The following is a 19,790-nucleotide window of genomic DNA, read 5'->3' as shown; positions in this document are numbered from 1 at the left end:
TCTTCGGCTTCTTTAAGTTTGTTTTCTAACCCATTGATGAGGCTGAAATTGTACATCCTTATAACTGAATCTATTCTCAGGAAAGTAAACTTCATAAAATGTTCTTCGTCCTCAGTAAACCATGGCCTGTACTTTTAATACTCAGAGTATTTTTTCTTCTGCCATAGCTTACCATATTATTTTTCTATTGAATTTCTAAAATTGTTATTCCTGTATTTGTGATAGCATGTTAGTGGTTTCACAAGTCATTCAAGGGAGACAAAAATTATGATTTACACATTTTGTGAAGTATGAGAAAAGAAGCAAGCAAAGAATGAATGAGGATGCTAGACTACCTTGTCAGTTGAAAGTTTCCAAATACCTTTTAAATTTCTTTATGACCACCTTTGACTGTGCACAGTCTTCCAATGAGCTTTCTGAGAGACCCTTTCACATCCTTGTTCCTAAGGCTGTAAATGATTGGATTCAACATGGAAGTCATAACTGAATAGAACACAGAGATGACCTTATCTTTTTCAGTCATTGTCTTGGAGTTGGGTCTCATGTAGGCAAATATTCCAGAGCCATAATAAAGGACCACAACAGTGAGGTGAGAACCACAGGTGGAGAAGACCTTGAGCCTTCCCTCTCTAGACTGCATCCGGATCACAGTAGAGATGATGTTCCCATAGGAGACAAGGATGAGTGAGACAGGAGCTAGTAGGATAATCACTCCAACTAAAAACAGAGCCATTTCAGCATGGTAGGTATCAGCTGAAGCCAGCTTTAGGAGGGCAGGTGGCTCACAGAAGTAGTGATTGATTACATTCTGTCCTTGATAAGGGATACACAGTGTAAACACACTGTCCACTGAACACGCAAATGCCCCACTTACCCAGGAAACTACAGCCAACTGGACACAAACCCTCTGGGTCATGATGGTGGAGTAGTGCAAGGGTTTGCAGACAGCCACGTACCGGTCATAGGACATGACTGCCAGCAGAGCACACTCTGTGCACCCTGCTAGGAGAAAGACCACTATCTGCATTGAGCATCCAATAAAGGAAATGGTTTTCCTTTTTGAAAGGAAGTGGGCCAACATCTGGGGGACAATGCTTGTAGAGAAGCAGAGGTCAGCAAAGGATAGGTTTTTGAGGAAAAAGTACATGGGAGTATGAAGTCGAGAGTCAGTTTGGATGAGGATTATGATCAGCAGGTTTCCAAATACAGAAAGGAGGTAGACGATCAGGAAAACACAGAATAACAAGATCTGAATTTTAGGATTCTCTGAAAGTCCCAGCAGAATAAATTCAGCTATGTAAGTTTGGTTTCCTCCTCCCATTGATGTTTATTCCTGTTTGCCTGTCATTAGAAGGAAAAACAATGTTTTCAGCCCTTTATAAACGGTGGTTGGTTTGGCAGTGCCCCCTCCTGATTCTTAGCTTCCATCTGTTTCCCATCAAGTGCCAGTTCCTGAGAAATTGCACAGGAGTGTATCTGTATCCAAAGAAGGCCATTCTGTTTTGTTTGTCTCATTCTTCTCAAAAGAGAAACTCACTGTGTAACTGGGTGGCTGTGGACTCAGGACTCGCCTGCTTCGGCCTCCTGAGTGCTGGGATTGGAGATGTTCTTCACCCCATCCAGTCTCCACAGACATTTTAAGCACATTTTTCCTTGGTTTTCTATTTGATTCATGAACATCATGTGCTATACAGATTTTTGTGCTTAATCCTAGTATCTAAGTAAGGGTAGATGAGTAAATTACCATGTGTCTATATTTAAAAATGTATCTTTAGTTCAATTACACTTATAAATTATATTTCCAGTTTCAAAACTATCCTTTGGTTCAACTCCATTTTCCTGTATTGACTGTCTGAAAATAAAGTAAACTTACTTTATTAATAAAAAAGTATTTTGTGCTTTTAGATTTCGAAACACATAGCACCTCATTAAAAGAAAAACATATGTCAGTAAGATTTTTTTTTTATTCATCAGGTTCAAATAAGGATTTGCGGCCCAAACAAAAAAACTGTCCATATTACTTCTTATTTTTCTTCTATAGATATTTTAAAGTATAAAACAACTATTGAAATGGTGTTTGAAGGTAAAAGAAGAGAAAATTTTATGACCATGCACTGTGTAACTCTAGTCTGTGAACAATTATTTTATGTGAAAAGAGAAAAAAAGAAAGATTATGTTACCTATATAATACCTGTATAATGAGATTCAAGTGTCTTGGACATAACTTGGTAAGTGAACAAAGCCAAGACTGAGCAAGGGACTTGATCCTCTGAATGGGCTCTCATAGCTTCAGGATAGAAAATCTCAGATTATCTCTGACTTTTGTCAGGATCCTGAGTTCCTCATTAGATTGGGTTCCATGAAGATTCTGGGTCTAGCATTGACTATACAATGAGACCTTCTCTGGAGAAGCAAACAAAGAAAAGTACAAAGAGTTACCCTCTAAAGGGTATAATAATATGGGAACAATGAGAGATAGATTTCTGGAATGATAACATTTTTTTAAAAAAAATAGTGGATAAGTTTGTAACAGCTTTATTTGTCATAACCAGAAGCTGGAAACAACCCAGATGACCCTCAACTGAGGAACAGATACATAAATTGTGGTACATCTACACAATGGAATATTACTCAGCAATGAAAAACAAGGAAATCATGCAATTTGCCGGTAAATTGTGGGAACTGGAAAAGATGATCCTGAGTGAGGTATTCCAGAAGCAGAAAGACACACAGGTTATATACTCACTCTTAAGTGGATGTTAGATATATAATATAGGATAAACAGACTAAAGTCTGTACACCTAAAGAAACTAATCATGAAGGAGGACTCTGCCAAGATACTCAATCTGCATTCAGAAAGGCAAAGAGGATGGACACCAGAAGAAGGAGAAAACAGGGAACAGAACAGGAGCCTGCCACAGAGAGCCTCTGAAAGACTCTACCCTGTAGGGTATCAAAGCAGATGCTGAGACTCATAGCCAACCTTTGGGCAGAGTGCAGGGAATCTTATGAAAGAAAGAAGGGGGAGATAGAAAGACCTGGATAGGACAGGGGCTACTCATGGAGAGCAACAGAACCAAAAAAATCTGAGCACAGGGTTCTTTTCTGAGACTGATATTCCAACCAAGGACCATTCATGAAGATAACCTAGAACACCTGCACAGATGTAGTCCATGGCAGTTCAGTGTCCAAGTGGGTTCCATAATAATGGGAAGAGGGACTGTCTCTGACATGAGCTGATTGGCCTGCTCTTTGATCACCTCCCTCTGAGGGGGCAGCAGCCTTACTAGAACACAGAGAAAGACAATGAAGCCACTCCTGATGAGACCTGATTGACTAGGATCAGAAGGAAGGGGAGGAAGACCTCACCTATCAGTGGATTGGGGGAGGGGAATGGGTAGGGAAGGGGGAGAGAGAGAGCAGAGGGTTGGGAGAGGAGGAGGGAAGTGGCTACAGGGGGGATACAAAGTGAATAAATTGTAATTAATAAAAATTAAAATTTAAAAAAATCAAAAAATAGTGGCTAAGTATATGGTTATACTCATGATTTAAAATTTCATTACACTTTGCACTTAAAATTTCTGTACTTCTCTGAAATTATGCTATACTTTAATGAAGCTTATTTTATCAGGTTTATCTAATCTGTCAATATGTGTGCATGTGTACATATATGAGAGAGTATGTGCACATACATGTTCACATGTGTGTGAATGTGTGCATTGTGTTCATGCATGCATATATGCAGATTCCCAGGGATGCCGGAAGAGGTCATTGGATCCCCATGGAGCTAGACTCACAGATGGTGGTGAGCCACCTTGGTTGAGTGTCAGGAACAAGTCCTGTGCTCTACAAGAGCAGCAAGTGCAGTCAACTACGAAGCCGTCTCTCCAGCCCTGAGGAGCATATTCAAGAACAGGCCACTTGGCAACTAAATTACACTGTTTCAGAACAGAGTGAGTACTTTTTAAACAACTGTAATAGATTGTCTAAACAAGTTAACTGGTTTATCTGACATATTATATTATATTTTTTCTAAAACTTTCTGGATTGAAAAAATGGTTTTGAAAGATGAAAAAAGAGAAGACAACAATGAAAGTAGCATAGGAAAAAAGAGTGTGGGTAAACAGGAAGATGATGTAACACTGTGACATGAAAGCATGAGGGACCTATTTGGGGGAGAGGAAGAGGACCTACCTAAGAGGCAATCCAGGAGGATGAGAGCAAATGGTGATGAGAGGATGAATAAGAACAAAATATAACCACGTAATCACAAACATAATAAAGCTCCTCAGGTTTTATGTTCACTTAGAAAATTTAATAATAAAATATAAAATTAAAATGGTAGTTTAGAGATGTACATTACCTAAAGGCCACAGCAGGCAGAACTTCAACAAGTGTCGATCTAAATACTCAACATGCTTCTGTACATCCTGCCACATGGTCTTCAACTGTCAGCCTCACCAAGAACCACATGCCTCCTTGCTGTGTCCAACAATAAAAATAAAGTGATTTGAAATAGCATTTAATAGCACTAAGATAAAATCTAAAGTATGGAATGAGAATCCCTGAAGAGCTTATTTGTATTTACAAATGAAACCAAAAAAGAATTGTGAGCAAAAGAAAGTGGTTATTAGAATGATAATTGACAGATACTTTAATTTTATTATTGCACTCATGGGTGTTTATTTATTTATTTTATTTTTAATTAAGTAATTATTGGTTTTTAAGTTTAGTTTACAATATATTTGAATGTAAAAACACATACTGTGACAAAATGTTGTTTTTTAATATTTTTTATTTATTACATTTCATTCACTTTGTATCCACCCTCTAGTTCCCTCCCTCCTCCCCTCCCAATCCCCCCCTTCTTTCCCCTTCTCCATGATGCCCCTCCCCAAGTCCATTGGTAGGAGAGGGTTTCTTTTCCTTCTTTCTGATCCTAGTCTATTAGGTCTCATCAGGAGGGGCTGCATTGTCTTCCTCTGAAGGCTTCTCCCCCTCAGGGTGAGGTGATCAAAGAGCAGGCCAATCAATTCATGTCAGAGACTGTCCCTGTTTCCATTACTATGGAACCCACTTGGATACTGAACTGCCATGGGCTACATCTGTGCAGGGGTTCTAGGTTATCTCCATTCATGCTACTTGGTTGGAATATCAGTCTCAGGGAAGAACCCTGTGCTCAGATTTTTTGGTTCTGTTGCTCTCCTTGTGGAGCTCCTGTCCTCTACAGATCTTACTATTTCCCACTTCTTTCATAAGGTTCCATGTACTCTGCCCAAAGGGTGGCCATAAGTCTCAGCAACTGCATTGATAGTCTGCAGGGCAGAGCCTTTCAGGGACCTTCTGTGGCAGGCTCCTAACTTGTTCCCTGTTTTCTCCTTCTTCTGGTGTCCATCCTCTTTGCCTTTCTGGATGGAGATTAAGCATTTTAGCAAGAGTCCTCCCTTTTGATTAGTTTCTTCAGGTGTACAGATTTTAGTAGGTTTATCCTATATTATATGTGTATATGAGTGAGTATATATCATGTGTGTCTTTCTGCTTCTGGGATACCTCACTCAGGATCATCTTTTCCAGTTCCCACTATTTATCTGCAAATTTCATGATTTCCTTGATTTTTATTGCAGAGTAATATTCCATTGTGTAGATGTACCACAACTTCTGTATCCATTCCTCAGTTGAGGGGCATCTAGGCTGTTTCCAGCTTCTGGCTATTACAAATAAAGCTGCTACAAACATGGTTGAGCAAATGTCCTTATTTTGTACTTGAGCCTCTTTTGGGTATATGCCTAGAAGTGGTATGGCTGGATCTTGAGGAAGCGCTATTCCTAGTTGTCTGAGAAAACGCCAGATTGATTTCCAGAGTGGTTGTACAAGTTTACATTCCCACCAGCAGTGGAGGAGGTGCACTGTCACTTGAGGTTTTGATCTTAGCCATTTTGATGGGTGTAAGGTGAAATCTCAGGGTTGTTTTGATTTGCATTTCCCTGATGACTAAGGATGTTGAACATTTCTTTTCTTTTTTTTTTTTAAGGGTATCAGTTAGTAGGGTATCAGGTGCTACTTCAATCCATTATACTTTTCTACACTATCATTCTTTTTTTGTTTTGTTTTGTTTGTTTTGGTGTTTGGTTTTTTTGTTTTGTTTTAGCATGCATGGAGATAACCCAGAACCCCTGCACAAATGTAGTCCATGACAGTTCAGCGTCCAAGTGGGTTCCTTGTAATGGGAACAGGGACTGTCTCTGACAGAAGCTGATTGGCTTGCTCTTTGATCACCTCCCCCTGATGGGGGAGCAGCCTTACCAGGCCACAGAGGAAGACAATACAGCCACTCCTGATGAGACCTGATAGACTGGGATCAGAAGGAAGGAAAAGAAGACCTCTCCTACCAGTGGACTTGGGGAGGGGCATGTGTGGAGAAGGAAGAGGAAGGGGGGGATTGAGAGGGGTAGAGGGAGGGAACTATAGGGGGATACAAAGTAGATAAAGTGTAATTAACAAAATGCTGTTTTTAATTAAAGATACAAACTAAATATAATAGCAGGTGATACATAGGCAAACATTAAACAAAAAAAAATTCTTGACCACCAAGTGAGGTTTTTATCAAATAATATAGCTGCAGTTACACATTAAAGGATGAGCCATATGATGACACTGTTATAAAAATACAAACCCAGGGAACACAGCCCAGTTCTAACGATTTTGCAGTGAACTGTGGCCAACCCACTCCTCTAGTGCAAACAATTCTGAGACTAGAACGGCCCTAACGACAAAATCTTGGAAAGGGAAGCATCACAGTGTGGTGAAGCCAGTGGTACTATCTTTCCCCATAAGGTATTTATGGACTGTGGGCATCCAGGAAGCAAAATGTTAAGGAAGCCTTCAACAGTCTTAAAATAGTGGGAAGCACAAGATAAGGACTGTCCTCCGCTATCAGTGGACTGGGGAAGGGGCATGGGAGGAGATGAGGGAGGGAGAGTGGGGTTGGGAGAGGATGAGGGAGGGGGCTACAGCTGGGATACAAAGTGAATAAATTGTAATAAAAATTATATTAAAAAAGAGAAAAAATTCTACCAGAGTGGACACAGGACTAGCCACAGGATTATCATCATGGATTGCTGCAGCCATGAATCATCTGAAGGAATGTGCGGGCATGGGAGCGTTAGCAGGCCTTCTGGTGTTGGTCACCTTGGTTGCCTGTGGTATATATGCAAGATTAGAGTCTCACAACAGTGTAATGCAGCCATGACCATTCAGGCCTTTACAGCCATTGAAGCAGGACAGTCTCCCCAAGCATGGTTGGCTACCATAAAAAGCCAAAATGTTACGCTCAGGATGCGAGGCTAAGCACTGCACTCAGGGTCAGCCGCTTTGGACCCAGAGAAGAGCATGTCTGATTGCATGCGGGTTGATGCCCCAGGTCCCGCCTCTGAGAAAAAGGTATCAGACGGGTCTGATGCTCTTTGGGTGGATGACACCTAAATGAACATCAGTACAAAGTCCCAATTTATTTCTAATATCAGAGATCAGACCTCTACTCTTGCCTGATGCGTCTAAAACAAAAAGGGGGAACTGTAGAGAGCTGCGGAATGCCCGTGCCTGAAAGATGGAGCTGGTTTCCGCCTTCCACCTTCCCGATGGTGAGTGCTCTCTGTCATGAACAACTCCACATTTGGCTAAGGCCGAGGATCTGGCTTGCTTTCATGTATGTGGACCTATCTGCATTGCCCACGTGGCGTGCTGAGGTTGGCTACCCAGAGGCTATTTAAAGTGGGCTGGCTTTACCCAGGGTCAGATGATTGTTCAAGGTTCCTGAATAAACTGCATTGAAAAAAAAAAAGAGAAAAAAGTAACTAACTAAATATTAAAATTATTTTTTAAAGAGAACTATAGCATGAGTCTTCCTAAATTTAAGTGACACTAATCTAATATTTAAAGCCTTATTTGTGATGATCTTGGAATAAGGAATGAGTTGAAAATATACAAACTGCCCCGTGAAAAAAAACACACTGTGCTTTACATGAAACAGTCTACCCTTAACTTAACTCCCTGACAGAATCTAAACACATTCTCTGCACAGGTAGGTAACACTGGGAACCTGAAGCCAGCTTTGCAATATCCATGCTCAATGTCTTATACTCAACAAAACGTAATTACAAAGCATAACATACAATCAGAACAAAAACTGAGAGACGGAGAGAAAAAAATAACAGGAAATAATATAGGAAACATGATAATGCAATTATTAGACATCATATTTAAATATTATAAACAATCTATATCTATGATATCAAACAACAGAATAGAACATTTAGTCAGAAAACAAAAAATCACTAAAAGAAGTAATGATTTTTTCATATCTTAAAAACTGAATTATTAAAGTAGATGTAGAAGATCTCCAACAGAGCTTATACACAGGGAAGAGAATATTAGTTAACAAGAAGATATGAAAAGAGAGGGTTGTAAAGACAAAATAAGGAACGAGAAATATAAATATATAAAAAATTTAACAAGTCCCAGAGGAAAAGAGTAGACACAGTACAAGGAACATTTGAATAGATAATGGTTAAGAATTTACAAATTTGATGAAAATATCTATTCATATACACACAAGTGTGACAAATTTAAAGATAACTATATAAATCTGAGTCTCACCATACTTTGAGGAAAACATGGAAAAAAGTCTCAGCCTGTTATAAATAAAATATAGAATATGTCGAATATTGTTACCTCAATTATAGATAAAACACATTCCAGGAAACTGTTCTTCTGTGTGTGATATGAATCTTCTCTGTCCTTCCAAACCTTGAAGGAAAAAAGTGGGGAAGCCAGCATAAGGCTTCAGATCACCAGAAACAGAACCCTGCTGCATGGCATGAGATCACTAAAAGGGACCTGTGGGGTCAGAGCGGTGGAAGCAGGGAAGAAATTAGGTTTATGATTTGTGGAAACAGTTCCGGCGGAACATGACTCCTTACACTAGGGTGTTTTAAAAGACTAATAACTAGGGTGGGTGAATAGGGAACCCTGTAAGACAAAAAGGAACTAAAACTCAAAGGGTGTGTAAGGGTTCCGTATCACTCCTCCTTAAGAAACACGTCACCTGCTACTTCTATGCTTATCATTTCTCCTAATAAAGAAACAACAGAGAGGAGGAAAAAGCAAACAAGCATTACGCTTATCTTTAGCGCTAAGATTTCTAAGGAATATGTTGTCTGTGTCTCCAACAAGCTCCAAGTGACATTTCGATGGCTGAATATACCTCTTTTTGCATTTGTTTTCCTTGTTTTATGTCAGTCACTTTTAAAGTGTGGCACTGTATTCAACTTCACCTAGACATTTTTTCATTTTATTTTTTATATTAATTACAGTTTATTTACTTTGTATCCCAGCCGTAGCCCCCTCCCTCCTTCCCTCCCAGTCCCACCCTCCCTCCCTCATCTCCTCCCTGCCCCTTTCCAAGTCCACTGATTGGGGACGACCTCCTCCCCTTCCATCACATCCTAGTCTATCAGGTATCTTCAGGACTGGCTGTCATGTCCTCCTCTGTAGCCTAGACATTTTTTTTTCTCCTGATGACACTGCCTTTTCTTTATCTCCCTTTTTTATCCTCCTTTTCTTTTTGCTCCTTTTCCTCCTTTTGTCACTTTCTGAGCCTACACATCTCAGTGTATAATCTCTTCTACCCCCTCTGACTTCAGTTGTCATTTAATGATTGGCAATTCTTTTTTTAATTTTATTTATTTATTTATTTATTTATTTATTTGGCAATTCTTAATTTGCTGCAAGCAACTGGAAAAATTTTTTGCCATCAGAATTCTGGTTCACAAATGCAACTTTATATTATGCATCTTTGAAAATTAGTTAAAATGAGATTGAAAATGTCCATACCTGGTAGAAAAGTACACATATACCTAGTGGGAAAAGAAGACAATGTCAATGACCTAAATTTTGGAGACATACAACTTGGTTTGATTCTGAGTTCTCTGAATTAATATACCATCTTTTAGCCTAGATATTTTAGACTAGTTTCAATATTAAAAAAATGAAGATATTAGTATAATTTTTCTGCTTGCTAAGGAAAACACATTATTTTATATGGGAATATGACCCATGATAACTTTTAGTTTTCTAGAATACGAATAAGTATAAATTCCTTATTATACATGAACAAATGTATATTTTACATTCATTTTATCAATCAGCGTCAGATAAAGACAACCAAAGAGAAGCTATTATACTCAATGTTTTTTTTCTGTAACACATACATAATGAATAAAATAGTTTCCTACACTGAAAATGACAGTTTTGCTTTCTTCCTATATTGACTTGATACTTCTCATGCAATTTAAAGAGTGTGACATATTACTTGCATTTCTCTATGTATTCCTAGTGCATCCTTATCTGAGTTTCCAATTCTCTAGATTCTGTTTATTTTACATCTATCATGTTTCTGCCTCCTGTGTTGCCAAATACAATGCATTAACATATAATAGAACAATCTTTTAAAATCCCAATCTTACCATTTGAAATTCTCCTATTTAAACCAATTCCTTAAGTTCTTCTGTGTGGGCTTTATTCGAACATATACTTTCACCACACAGCATCTCTGACTGGCTGCAGAAGTCCACAAGTTTACTTCTCCCATCTCTTGCCTCTCATTCAGTATCCTTGTCAGACTCAAGCATGGACCTGAGCTTGTCTCTAAGGTTTCCCCATCTAAATTTCACTTCTTGCTTCATGAACTAGATACATTCTTAGTCATCTAGCAATACTTTCCTCTGCTGACACCCTCCGTAGCCAAGTTTTTACTAACACCATTAAGCTGAGTTATTTTCTTTTGTATTTTTCAGTTTCTGATGGTTTAATACTTGCACTAATATATTTCTACTACATATGTTAAATTTCAAGTCGCTTTTTTTCCATTTTATTTATGAGTGAAGTATAAAAAACATAAAACCAATTAGACAATGGGATGTACCAGCAGAAATGACAAGCAGAAAAAATGAGACATACTTGTTTGGGTGTGCTCACCTATTTTGAGTAAAAGACAAAGAAATATCACTTTATAAGAACAGTGTACAATGTGTGCATTATGACAAAAATGGCAGAGCATAACACTGGATTTAATAGGAACAAAACTTCTCAAATAGCTACTGTCCCTGAGACCTTTACGGTAAGCAATTTTCTAGACATGTGGATTTTCGAAACCAAGACTCTATGTTTGCCTGTTGCCTCCTGTTTGCCAGAGATTGGAAAAGACAGAAATACACTAGCAAAGGTTTGGGGAATGTCTGATGGGGTGTAGCTGTAATAATATAAAGTAAGTATGAGAGGCTATTAACTTAAAAAAATATATGGCAACTCTTTTGTAGGATATGGTTCCTGCAGATGACTATAGGAGGACTCTGTGCTGTTATGTGCAAAAAGAAAAGGACTAAGGGAGAAAAATGAAGATAGGAAAGGATGGGAGGGAGGAGAGGAGAGGAGAGGAGAGGAGAGGAGAGGAGAGGAGAGGAGAGGAGAGGAGAGGAGAGGAGAGGAGAGGAGAGGAGAGGAGAGGGAGAAAAGGAAGGAAGGAAAGATAATGATGCTGGAGCGGAAAAGCTAATTCCTTGAAGACTAGCAGAACCTTGATGAGGTGAACACACCTTGACAAAGCCCAGGTCTCACCTGTGGACTATCCTTAAGAGTGCTCAGAGTAGCCGGGTCACTGGCAAAAGACCAGTGGACTCAGTGTGAAAGCCAGAATACATCCAGACATTTCTCACTGTATTTTTATTCCTAGGCACTTAGGAGTTCTTCCCCATCCTGAACCTTGTCCAACCACCTATCTCGAAGACACACACCTAAATTCTCCCAGGGACTGAACAGAGGAATTTCCTAAGAGGAATTATTTAAAATGAAATCCTAGGGGCTGGTGTAAACAACAGGTTCCCTTGAGCTCACACTTTATGACGAGAGCTTTTGAATTAGGCTTATAAACAGGTACTATAAATCTCTCTTGATTGCAAACTTTATTAAAAAGATAAAAGTTTAAGTAGATACATAGACTCTAAGCAAACTATAGTTCACCATGAATGCCAATTTTTCGTATAATGAGACATTGCTCTAACACTGCCATTGTTTAATCCAATAATCAAAGAAAGATAAATCATTTCTATTAGCTAATGAATTAGTACATTGATTCTATCTTATGCTGATGAATATGCAAGACTTAACAGAAAACATTAAAAATGTATTTTTATTTTCAGTGTTTCAATTGAAATAGAATTATGCCATTTTCCCCTTCCTTTCCTCTCTCCAGACCCTCCCAGTTACCATCCCTCTATCCCCTCTCACGCTATTTCATTCTCAAGTTGAGAGCTTCTTTTTCATCATTTATATTTATTGCATGCATGTGTGTATATGCACAAATACATATAAATACAGCCTGATAAGTCCATTTTTGTGTACATACAGTTTCAAGACTAAAGGTCTGCATTGGATGACCAGTAGGTTACTGTTAAAGTTTAAATTAATTCCAATGTTTAGTTCAAACTATTTGATACATTAGGTGTGGTGGCATATGCTTATAACCATGGCAGTTGGGAAAGTGAGTTAGGAAACTTCAAAGTCTGAAGCCAACCTGGCTACACAGCAAGGCTCTATCTTAATAGAAAATAAACCAACCACTAGAGCTTTATAGGTGTGGCTCTTGTGTCACATGTGTGTCGGCAGGGGGCAGAGAGGAGAGTGCTCTGATCTCTGAACATCTGAATGATTAGTAGCCTAACATTCTCTGAAAAAAGCAAGCCTGAGATGACCACCAGTTTGGCAGCAGAGGGCCCAGCTAGCCTGAGATGGACAATCACTGGTCTAACACCAGGCCCAGATTCAGGGATTTCAACTGGCCCATCCCAACATCTACCCTATTGATGAACTGCCTGAGTGCATGAAGGGGCTTGTCCTACAGACCCAAAACAACAGGATCGCCATAACACAGGGCAACACCAGGATATCTGAGAAGCATCCCAGTGAGGTTCCAGTATGGATAGAGTAGCAGAAGCCAGAGGCCTCGTACCAGACCAAAGCGTCATTGCAATGAGCATTTGCAAGCAAAGGAACGTGGACAGAAGGGTGTGCTGTGGGATACACTGTGACACGCTACAACTTCCACATGGGACTTTTTTTCTCTCTTGAGGGATAGTTTCAAGGGTGGAGGGCAGGTATGACAGGGGAAGGAGATAAGTGGGGATTGAAGTGCATGGTGTGAAATTCACAAAGAACCAATAAAAAGTTTAAAAAATTTAAAAGAAATTAAAACATATGGTAGATTATATGTAACAAACTTTAAGTCAGTTTGTAAGGTTTATTTCTTAAGTGGATAGTCTTGCCATCCCTCCTCCTTCTAACACTAAGAATAACTTCTTTTTTCATCTATCAGTTGCTACACATTCAGATTTCTTGCTTTCTTCCAGTGTTTACTTCAGGTTCCATCTTAAATGTGTCAGTTTTAACATACATTCACATTGAATCATGAAGATTTCACAGCAGACCACACAGGAGGATCTACACAGGAGGAGAGCTTGGTAAATTTAACCAAACTCTGCCCCATGGCAGCGTCACTGCAGCACGCGAAGTGAAACGCTCCTCGGTAATGCTGGCTCTCAGCCTTGGAAACATCCCAAACAGACAAGACAAGTGCTTCTTGAGAAAATTTCCAACACGTAAGTAGCATTGACTTTAATAACCTGCCAAATTTGGTGTTCCTTGTCTTGGATCACTGAAGATTGGACAGCACTTCCCAGCTACGGGCGCTTTGGAACATCTTTGAATTTTGACACTACTAAGGTTCTTCAAGTATATGTGACCTGCTTTTGAAAGTAGACCCATCAGTCTAGGAGACTTTTGGACTCCAATGGTCATTTCCCTGCTTGTCCAGCATTCTGGACAAAGATTATTTATCTCGGCTTGCCACCTTGTCTCAGAGACTTTTCTGCATGGCTTTGAACCTGCTGATTCTTAGTGAACAATACATTCTCTCTAGTATAATAGTTTTGTTTTTCTTTGTAATTGAAGTGGCTTCCCATATAAGATATTCTTATTTGATACACTTCCAACATACTGCAATCAGGGCTATAGTGGTGAAAGAGTCCTGAATTTTTACAAGCACTGGTGTTTCTGAGGCACAGAGATTTTTTTCCTCTGATGTAAATGAAGCATCATATCATTTAACAAGAAGAACTCCCAGACTAAATGAGCCAGCTTCATTTTGTTGTCCAGGGACTGTTGGTATCACTTGTCTGAATGCAAGGCACATCATTCTCAATTCCATGACTGCATCTGGGACAACACATCATTTTCTGTGGATGTGACTTTCAAGATAAGCGCGTCTCTCTGTTAATCTGACACTGAGGACTAGTGAGAAGACGCTTGGCTGATGGCTGTGAGACAGAAGTCATGGTTCCGGGTATGAGTACAGGGATCCTGCTGAAAGAAGGGCGGAATGAGCAGATCTTCAGCTGCCTTTCTCGTTTACACACAAACATAAAATATTCAGTGGGAGCACTGCTCTGACTGATGTTAAATGTTGTAGTTGTCAGGATACCAGCAGTTTAGTCCAAAGGCCAACACCATGCAGCAACACGGAGTCAGCAAAAGCTGCAAGACTCAGTTGGAGCGCTTCTCTCTGTGAGGTCACGTGTAAGTCATGTGTTGAAGCATGAAGATCAGCTCAGCGATGTCCAAAGAACTATGTCTCACTGTGTGTGGGCCTCTGTATAAGTCCTCTCCTCATAGCCCACCCACGGATATTCCCAGCGGCCAAAGTCAGGCCCCTCACATGTGAGAGCTCACAGCAAAACAACATCACTGGCCAAACTTTGTTCAGAAACTTCTTCTTCACCGTGGCTTCTGTGTTTATGTTATGGCTTCCAGTTTAGTGTTTTTATGTGATTTCAGAGTGTGCAAACAAGTGGAATTCTGATTCTAATGCTTTCTCTTTGGCTCTTTTCCTTTTGTTTTCTCCTACTTTTATGTGATAGGTTTTTGTTGTTGTTTCATCTTATTAAATATCATCTTGTTATATATTTTGAATGAATGAATGAGTGAATGAGTGCAAACTTAGCCACAAGGGTAAAGGATAAGAAAAGAACTATCATTTATATCTGTTTTCTCCAATGGAGTGACACTGGGTATGCCAACCACTCCGAGGCAGGCCTCATGTTCAGGACTAGGTTTTTTGTGTGCTTTTATTTGGTTAGTTTTGTGGCTTCTTGTTGTTGTTTGTGTGTGTGTTTGTTTTTCTCTGTTTTGAGGCACTGTGGAATTTTGCTTTCTAGGTTTTGTTGTTATATTGGGAATTTGTCTTTGTTTTGAGAAAAAAAAAATTTTAAGGTTGGGTAGACAGGAAGGAGGAGAGAATCTAGAAGAACTTGTGGAAGGGAAAAGTATAATCAAAATATATCTAAACTTAATAAGTGAAATGAAACACATCGATAAGTCAATTTCCTCTGAATAGAGTCATTAGAGAAGTGTACTACTGTGCATTTGTAAACAGTAGACTTTTACATCAATAAAGAAGATACATTAATGGAGAAACAAAAAACCCAGAATCTCCAAAACAATCCTGTACAACAACAGATCATCTGGAGGTATCTCCATCCCTGATCTCAAGCTGTACTACAGGGCAACAGCAATAAAAACTGCATGGTATTGGCATAGAAACAGAAAGGAGGATCAATGGAACCGCATAGAAGACCCAGAAATAAACCCACACACCTATGAATACTCGATATTTGACAAAGAAGCCAAATCCATTCAATAGAAAAAAGACAGCATCTTCAACAAATGGTGCTGGACCAACTGGATGTCTACATGCAGAAAAATGAAAATAGATCCATATTTATCACCCTGCACAAAACTAAAGTCAAAGTGGATCAAGGACCTCAACATAAAACCAGATACCCTAAATCAATTGGAAAAAAAGTGGGGAACAGCCTAGAACTCATTGGCACAGGAGACAACTTCCCGAACAGAACACCAACAGCACAGGCTCTAAGAGCAACAATCAATAAATGGGACCTCATGAAACTGAAAAGCTTCTGTAAAGCAAAGGACACCGTCATCAAAACAAAACGACTGCCTACAGATTGGGAAAGAATCTTCACTAACCCTTTATCTGACAGAGGACTAATATCCAGTATATACAAAGAACTAAAGAAGCCAAAAAGCAGCAAAACAAGTAGTCCAATTAAAAAATGGGGAACAGAGCTAAACAGAGAATTCTCAATCCTCGTTTAGAAAGACAGATGGGATGTGCATTGAACATATGACAGGAGTCTACTGAGCGCATCTGAAAGACTCTAACTAGCAGTGTTTTCAAAGCAAAGACTCATGACCAAACCTTTGGCAGAGTACAGGGAATCATAAGAAAGAAGGGGAGTTAGTCTGATGGAGAAAGGATAGGAGCTCCACAAGGACCAAATATATCTGGGCACAGGGTCTTTTCTGAGACTGACATTCAACCAAGGACCATGTATAGATATAACCTAGAACCTCCACTCAGATGTAGCCTGTGGTAGCTCAGTAACCAATTGGTTTCCCAAAGCAAGGGGAACAAGGACAATTTCTAACAGGAACTCAATGACTGGCTCTTTGGCCTCCCTACCCCCAAAGGGAGGAGCAGTCCTGTTAAGCCACAGAGGAGGGCTTTGCAGCCAGTCCTGAAGATACCTGATAAAACAGGATCAGATGAATGGGGAGGAGGTCCCCCCCACTATCAGTGGACTTGGAAAAAGGCACGGTGGAGATGAGGGAGGGAGGGAGGGACTGGGAGGGAATGAGGGATTGGGACACGGCTGGGATACAGAGTTAATAAAATGTAACTGATAAAAAAATAAAAAATAAATTAAAAAAGAAGATATATTAAAAATAAAGATGAAAAAGAAATTCCTTCTGATGACCATCCTCTTTGCCTTTCCGGATGGGGATTGAGAGTTTTAGCAAGAGTCCTCCCTCTTGATAAGTTTCTTTAGGTGTACAGATTTTAGTAGGTTTATCCGATATTATATGTCTATATGAGAGAGTATATACCATATGTGTCTTTTTGCTTCTGGGATAGCTCACTCAGGATGATCTTTTCCAGTTCCCACAATTTACCTGCAAATTTCATGATTTCCTTGTTTTTTATTGCTGAGTAATATTCCATTGTGTAGATGTATCACAATTTCTGTATCCATTTCTCATTTGAGGGGCATCTGGGTTGTTTCCAGCTTCTGGCTATTACAAATAAAGCTGCTACAAACATAGATGAGCAAATGTCCTTATTGTGTACTTGAGTCTCTTTTGGATATATGCCTAGGAGTGGTGTGGCTGGATCTTGAGGAAGCACTATTCCTAGTTGTCTTAGAAAGTGCCAGATTGATTTCCAGATTGGCTAAAATGCTCAATTTTCATCCAGAAAGGCAAAGAGGATGGACATCAGAAGAAGGAGAAAACAGGGAACAAGTCAGGAGCCTGCCACAGAGAGCCTCTGAAAGACTCTGCCCTGCAGATTATCAAAGCAGATGCTGAGACTTATGGCCAACTGTTGTACAGAGTGCATGGAATTTTATGAAAGCAGAGGGAAACAGTAAGATCTGGTGTTGACAGGAACTCCACAAGGAGAGCAACAGAATCAGAAAATTTGAACACAGGGGTCTTTCCTGAGACTCCAACCAAGTACCATGCATGGAGATAACGTAGAACCCCAACACAGGTGTAGCACATGGCAGTTTAGTGTCCAAGTGGGTTCCATAGTAATCAGAACAGGGACTGCCTCTGACATAATCTGATTGGCCTGCTCTTTGATCACCTCCCCGAGGGAGGAGCAGCCTTACCAAGCCACAGAGGAAGACAATGCAGCCACTCCTAATGAGATCTGATAGACTAGGATCAGAAGGAAGGAGAGGGGGACCTCCCCTATAGTGGACTTGGGGAGGGGTATGCATGAAGAAGGGAAAGGGAAGGTGGGATTAGGAGGGGAGGGGGGATTATGGGGGGATACAAAGTGAATAAAATGTAATTAATAAGAGTTAAAAACTTAAATTAAAAAAGAAGCTAGGAAGATTTGTGTTTACAAATGGGAAATTTTAATATAGCATGTGATATTTCCTCCCCCTGGGTTTTATTTTAAAAGAGACCATAATAATATTTTTCTTTGACATAGATTTGGTTCTATTAGGAGATCAATAAGAGTCAAACCTAAAGAAAACAGATGAGACTGAAGCTTAAAGATTTCTCAAAATTTTTCTTTTGTTCGACATCACTTCTAAAATTTTAATTAATTTTTAATTTTAACACCTTAAACAAAACGGCTTTGAAACAAACCAATGGACATATCCAACAAACATAATCCTAAAACCAAGTAGGAATAAACCAACTGACCATCAACTGATTAAGAAAGGTCTGAGCCACAGAAGGAACTCACCCACATTCACCGTCAGAGGCAACTCTGCACTGCTGTGCACAAGGGGCTGGCTCACCCAGTAGTAACTGAAATGTTTGGGGGAGGGGTCCCATGCTCAGGTGGCATTGGGTTATGTTGTAAACACACACACACACACACACACACACACACACACACACCTGTCACCTCAAAGGGCATAAGAGATTGCTCTGGAGCCCAGTAGGAATGCCTATAGCTTGAAACATAGGATTTAGGTTATCTTACATTCTGTATTCCAATATGGTAATAATTTCATGAACTGTTAATAAGTTAATTTCATGAACTGTTTTTTAGTAATAGAATAGAGAAAACCCTAATTCAGCATACTTCTCAAATACATCAGTGGGTACAGAAGTAGGCGGTTTACAGCAGAGCAGGGAAATGTGTTATAAGGTTCAAGTGCTATCTGCTAACATTTTTAGCTTCGGGTTGCTGGTAGCTAGTGGCCCAATAAGTGAGTATGTTCCAAAGGTTTCGCCGATAGACATATAGTGTTAGGTCAGACACAACATGGGCAATGTGGCTATTAAGGGAGCTGCAGATAGTGCAAGGCAAATCTTTTTTTTTTTTTTTTTTTTTTTTTTCAATGCAGTTTATTCAGGAACATTGAACAATCCTCGGACCCCGGGGAAAGCCAGCCCACAGCTTAAATAGCCTCTGGGTAGCCAACCCAGGCATGCCACGGGGGCAATGCAGATAGGTCCACATACATGGAAGCAAGCCAGATCCTCGGCCTTAGCCAAATGTGGAGTTGTTCATGACAGAGAGCACTCACCATCGGGAAGGTGGAAGGCGGAAACCAGCTCCATCTTTAAGGCATAGCATTCTGCAGCTCTCTACAGTTCCCCCTTTTTGTTTTAGACGCATCAGGCAAGAGTAGAGGTCTGATCTCTGATATTAGAAATAAATTGGGACTTTGTACAGATGTTCATTTAGGTGTCATCCACCCAAAGAGCATCGGACCCGTCCGATACCTTTTTCTCAGAGGCGGGACCTGGGGCATCAACCCGCATGCAATCAGACATGCTCTTCTCTGGGTCCAAAGCGGCTGACCCTGAGTGCAGTGCTTAGCCTCGCATCCTGAGCGTATCATTTTAGCTTTTTATGGTATCCAACCATGCTTGGGGAGAATGTCTTGCTTCAATGGCTGTAAAGGCCTGAATGATCATGGCTGCATCACACTGTTGTGAGAACCATGCTCTGGACCTGTGGTAGTTCATCCTCTCCACAGTCGTTAAAGTTCTAATCAGTGAGTCAGCCTTTCCAGAAAGTTCAGTGTGGTGTACAGATTCTTTTCAGGGAGGTTTTGCTCACACCAGTG

General features: G+C 39.9%; 1 protein-coding gene and 1 pseudogene across 1 annotated transcript; one reads left to right on the top strand and one right to left on the bottom strand.

Moving 5' to 3' along the window:
* Positions 1-291: 291 nt before the first annotated feature.
* On the bottom strand, positions 292-1,452 carry LOC110565302 (olfactory receptor 2D3-like). The gene has a single exon (XM_021662954.2). It carries the CDS (start codon positions 1,319-1,321, stop codon positions 365-367), a length of 957 nt encoding a protein of 318 aa, XP_021518629.1. The 5' UTR covers positions 1,322-1,452; the 3' UTR covers positions 292-364.
* Positions 1,453-12,667: 11,215 nt separating this feature from the next.
* LOC132647580 (small nucleolar RNA SNORA17) lies at positions 12,668-12,779 on the top strand (annotated as a pseudogene).
* Positions 12,780-19,790: the final 7,011 nt, after the last annotated feature.

The sequence above is a fragment of the Meriones unguiculatus genome, chromosome 14, assembly GCF_030254825.1.
Source record: "Meriones unguiculatus strain TT.TT164.6M chromosome 14, Bangor_MerUng_6.1, whole genome shotgun sequence".
Taxonomy (NCBI): Eukaryota; Metazoa; Chordata; class Mammalia; order Rodentia; family Muridae; genus Meriones; species Meriones unguiculatus.
The sequence above is the reverse complement of the archived record's forward strand: the minus strand, read 5'-3'. Positions and strand labels throughout refer to the sequence as shown.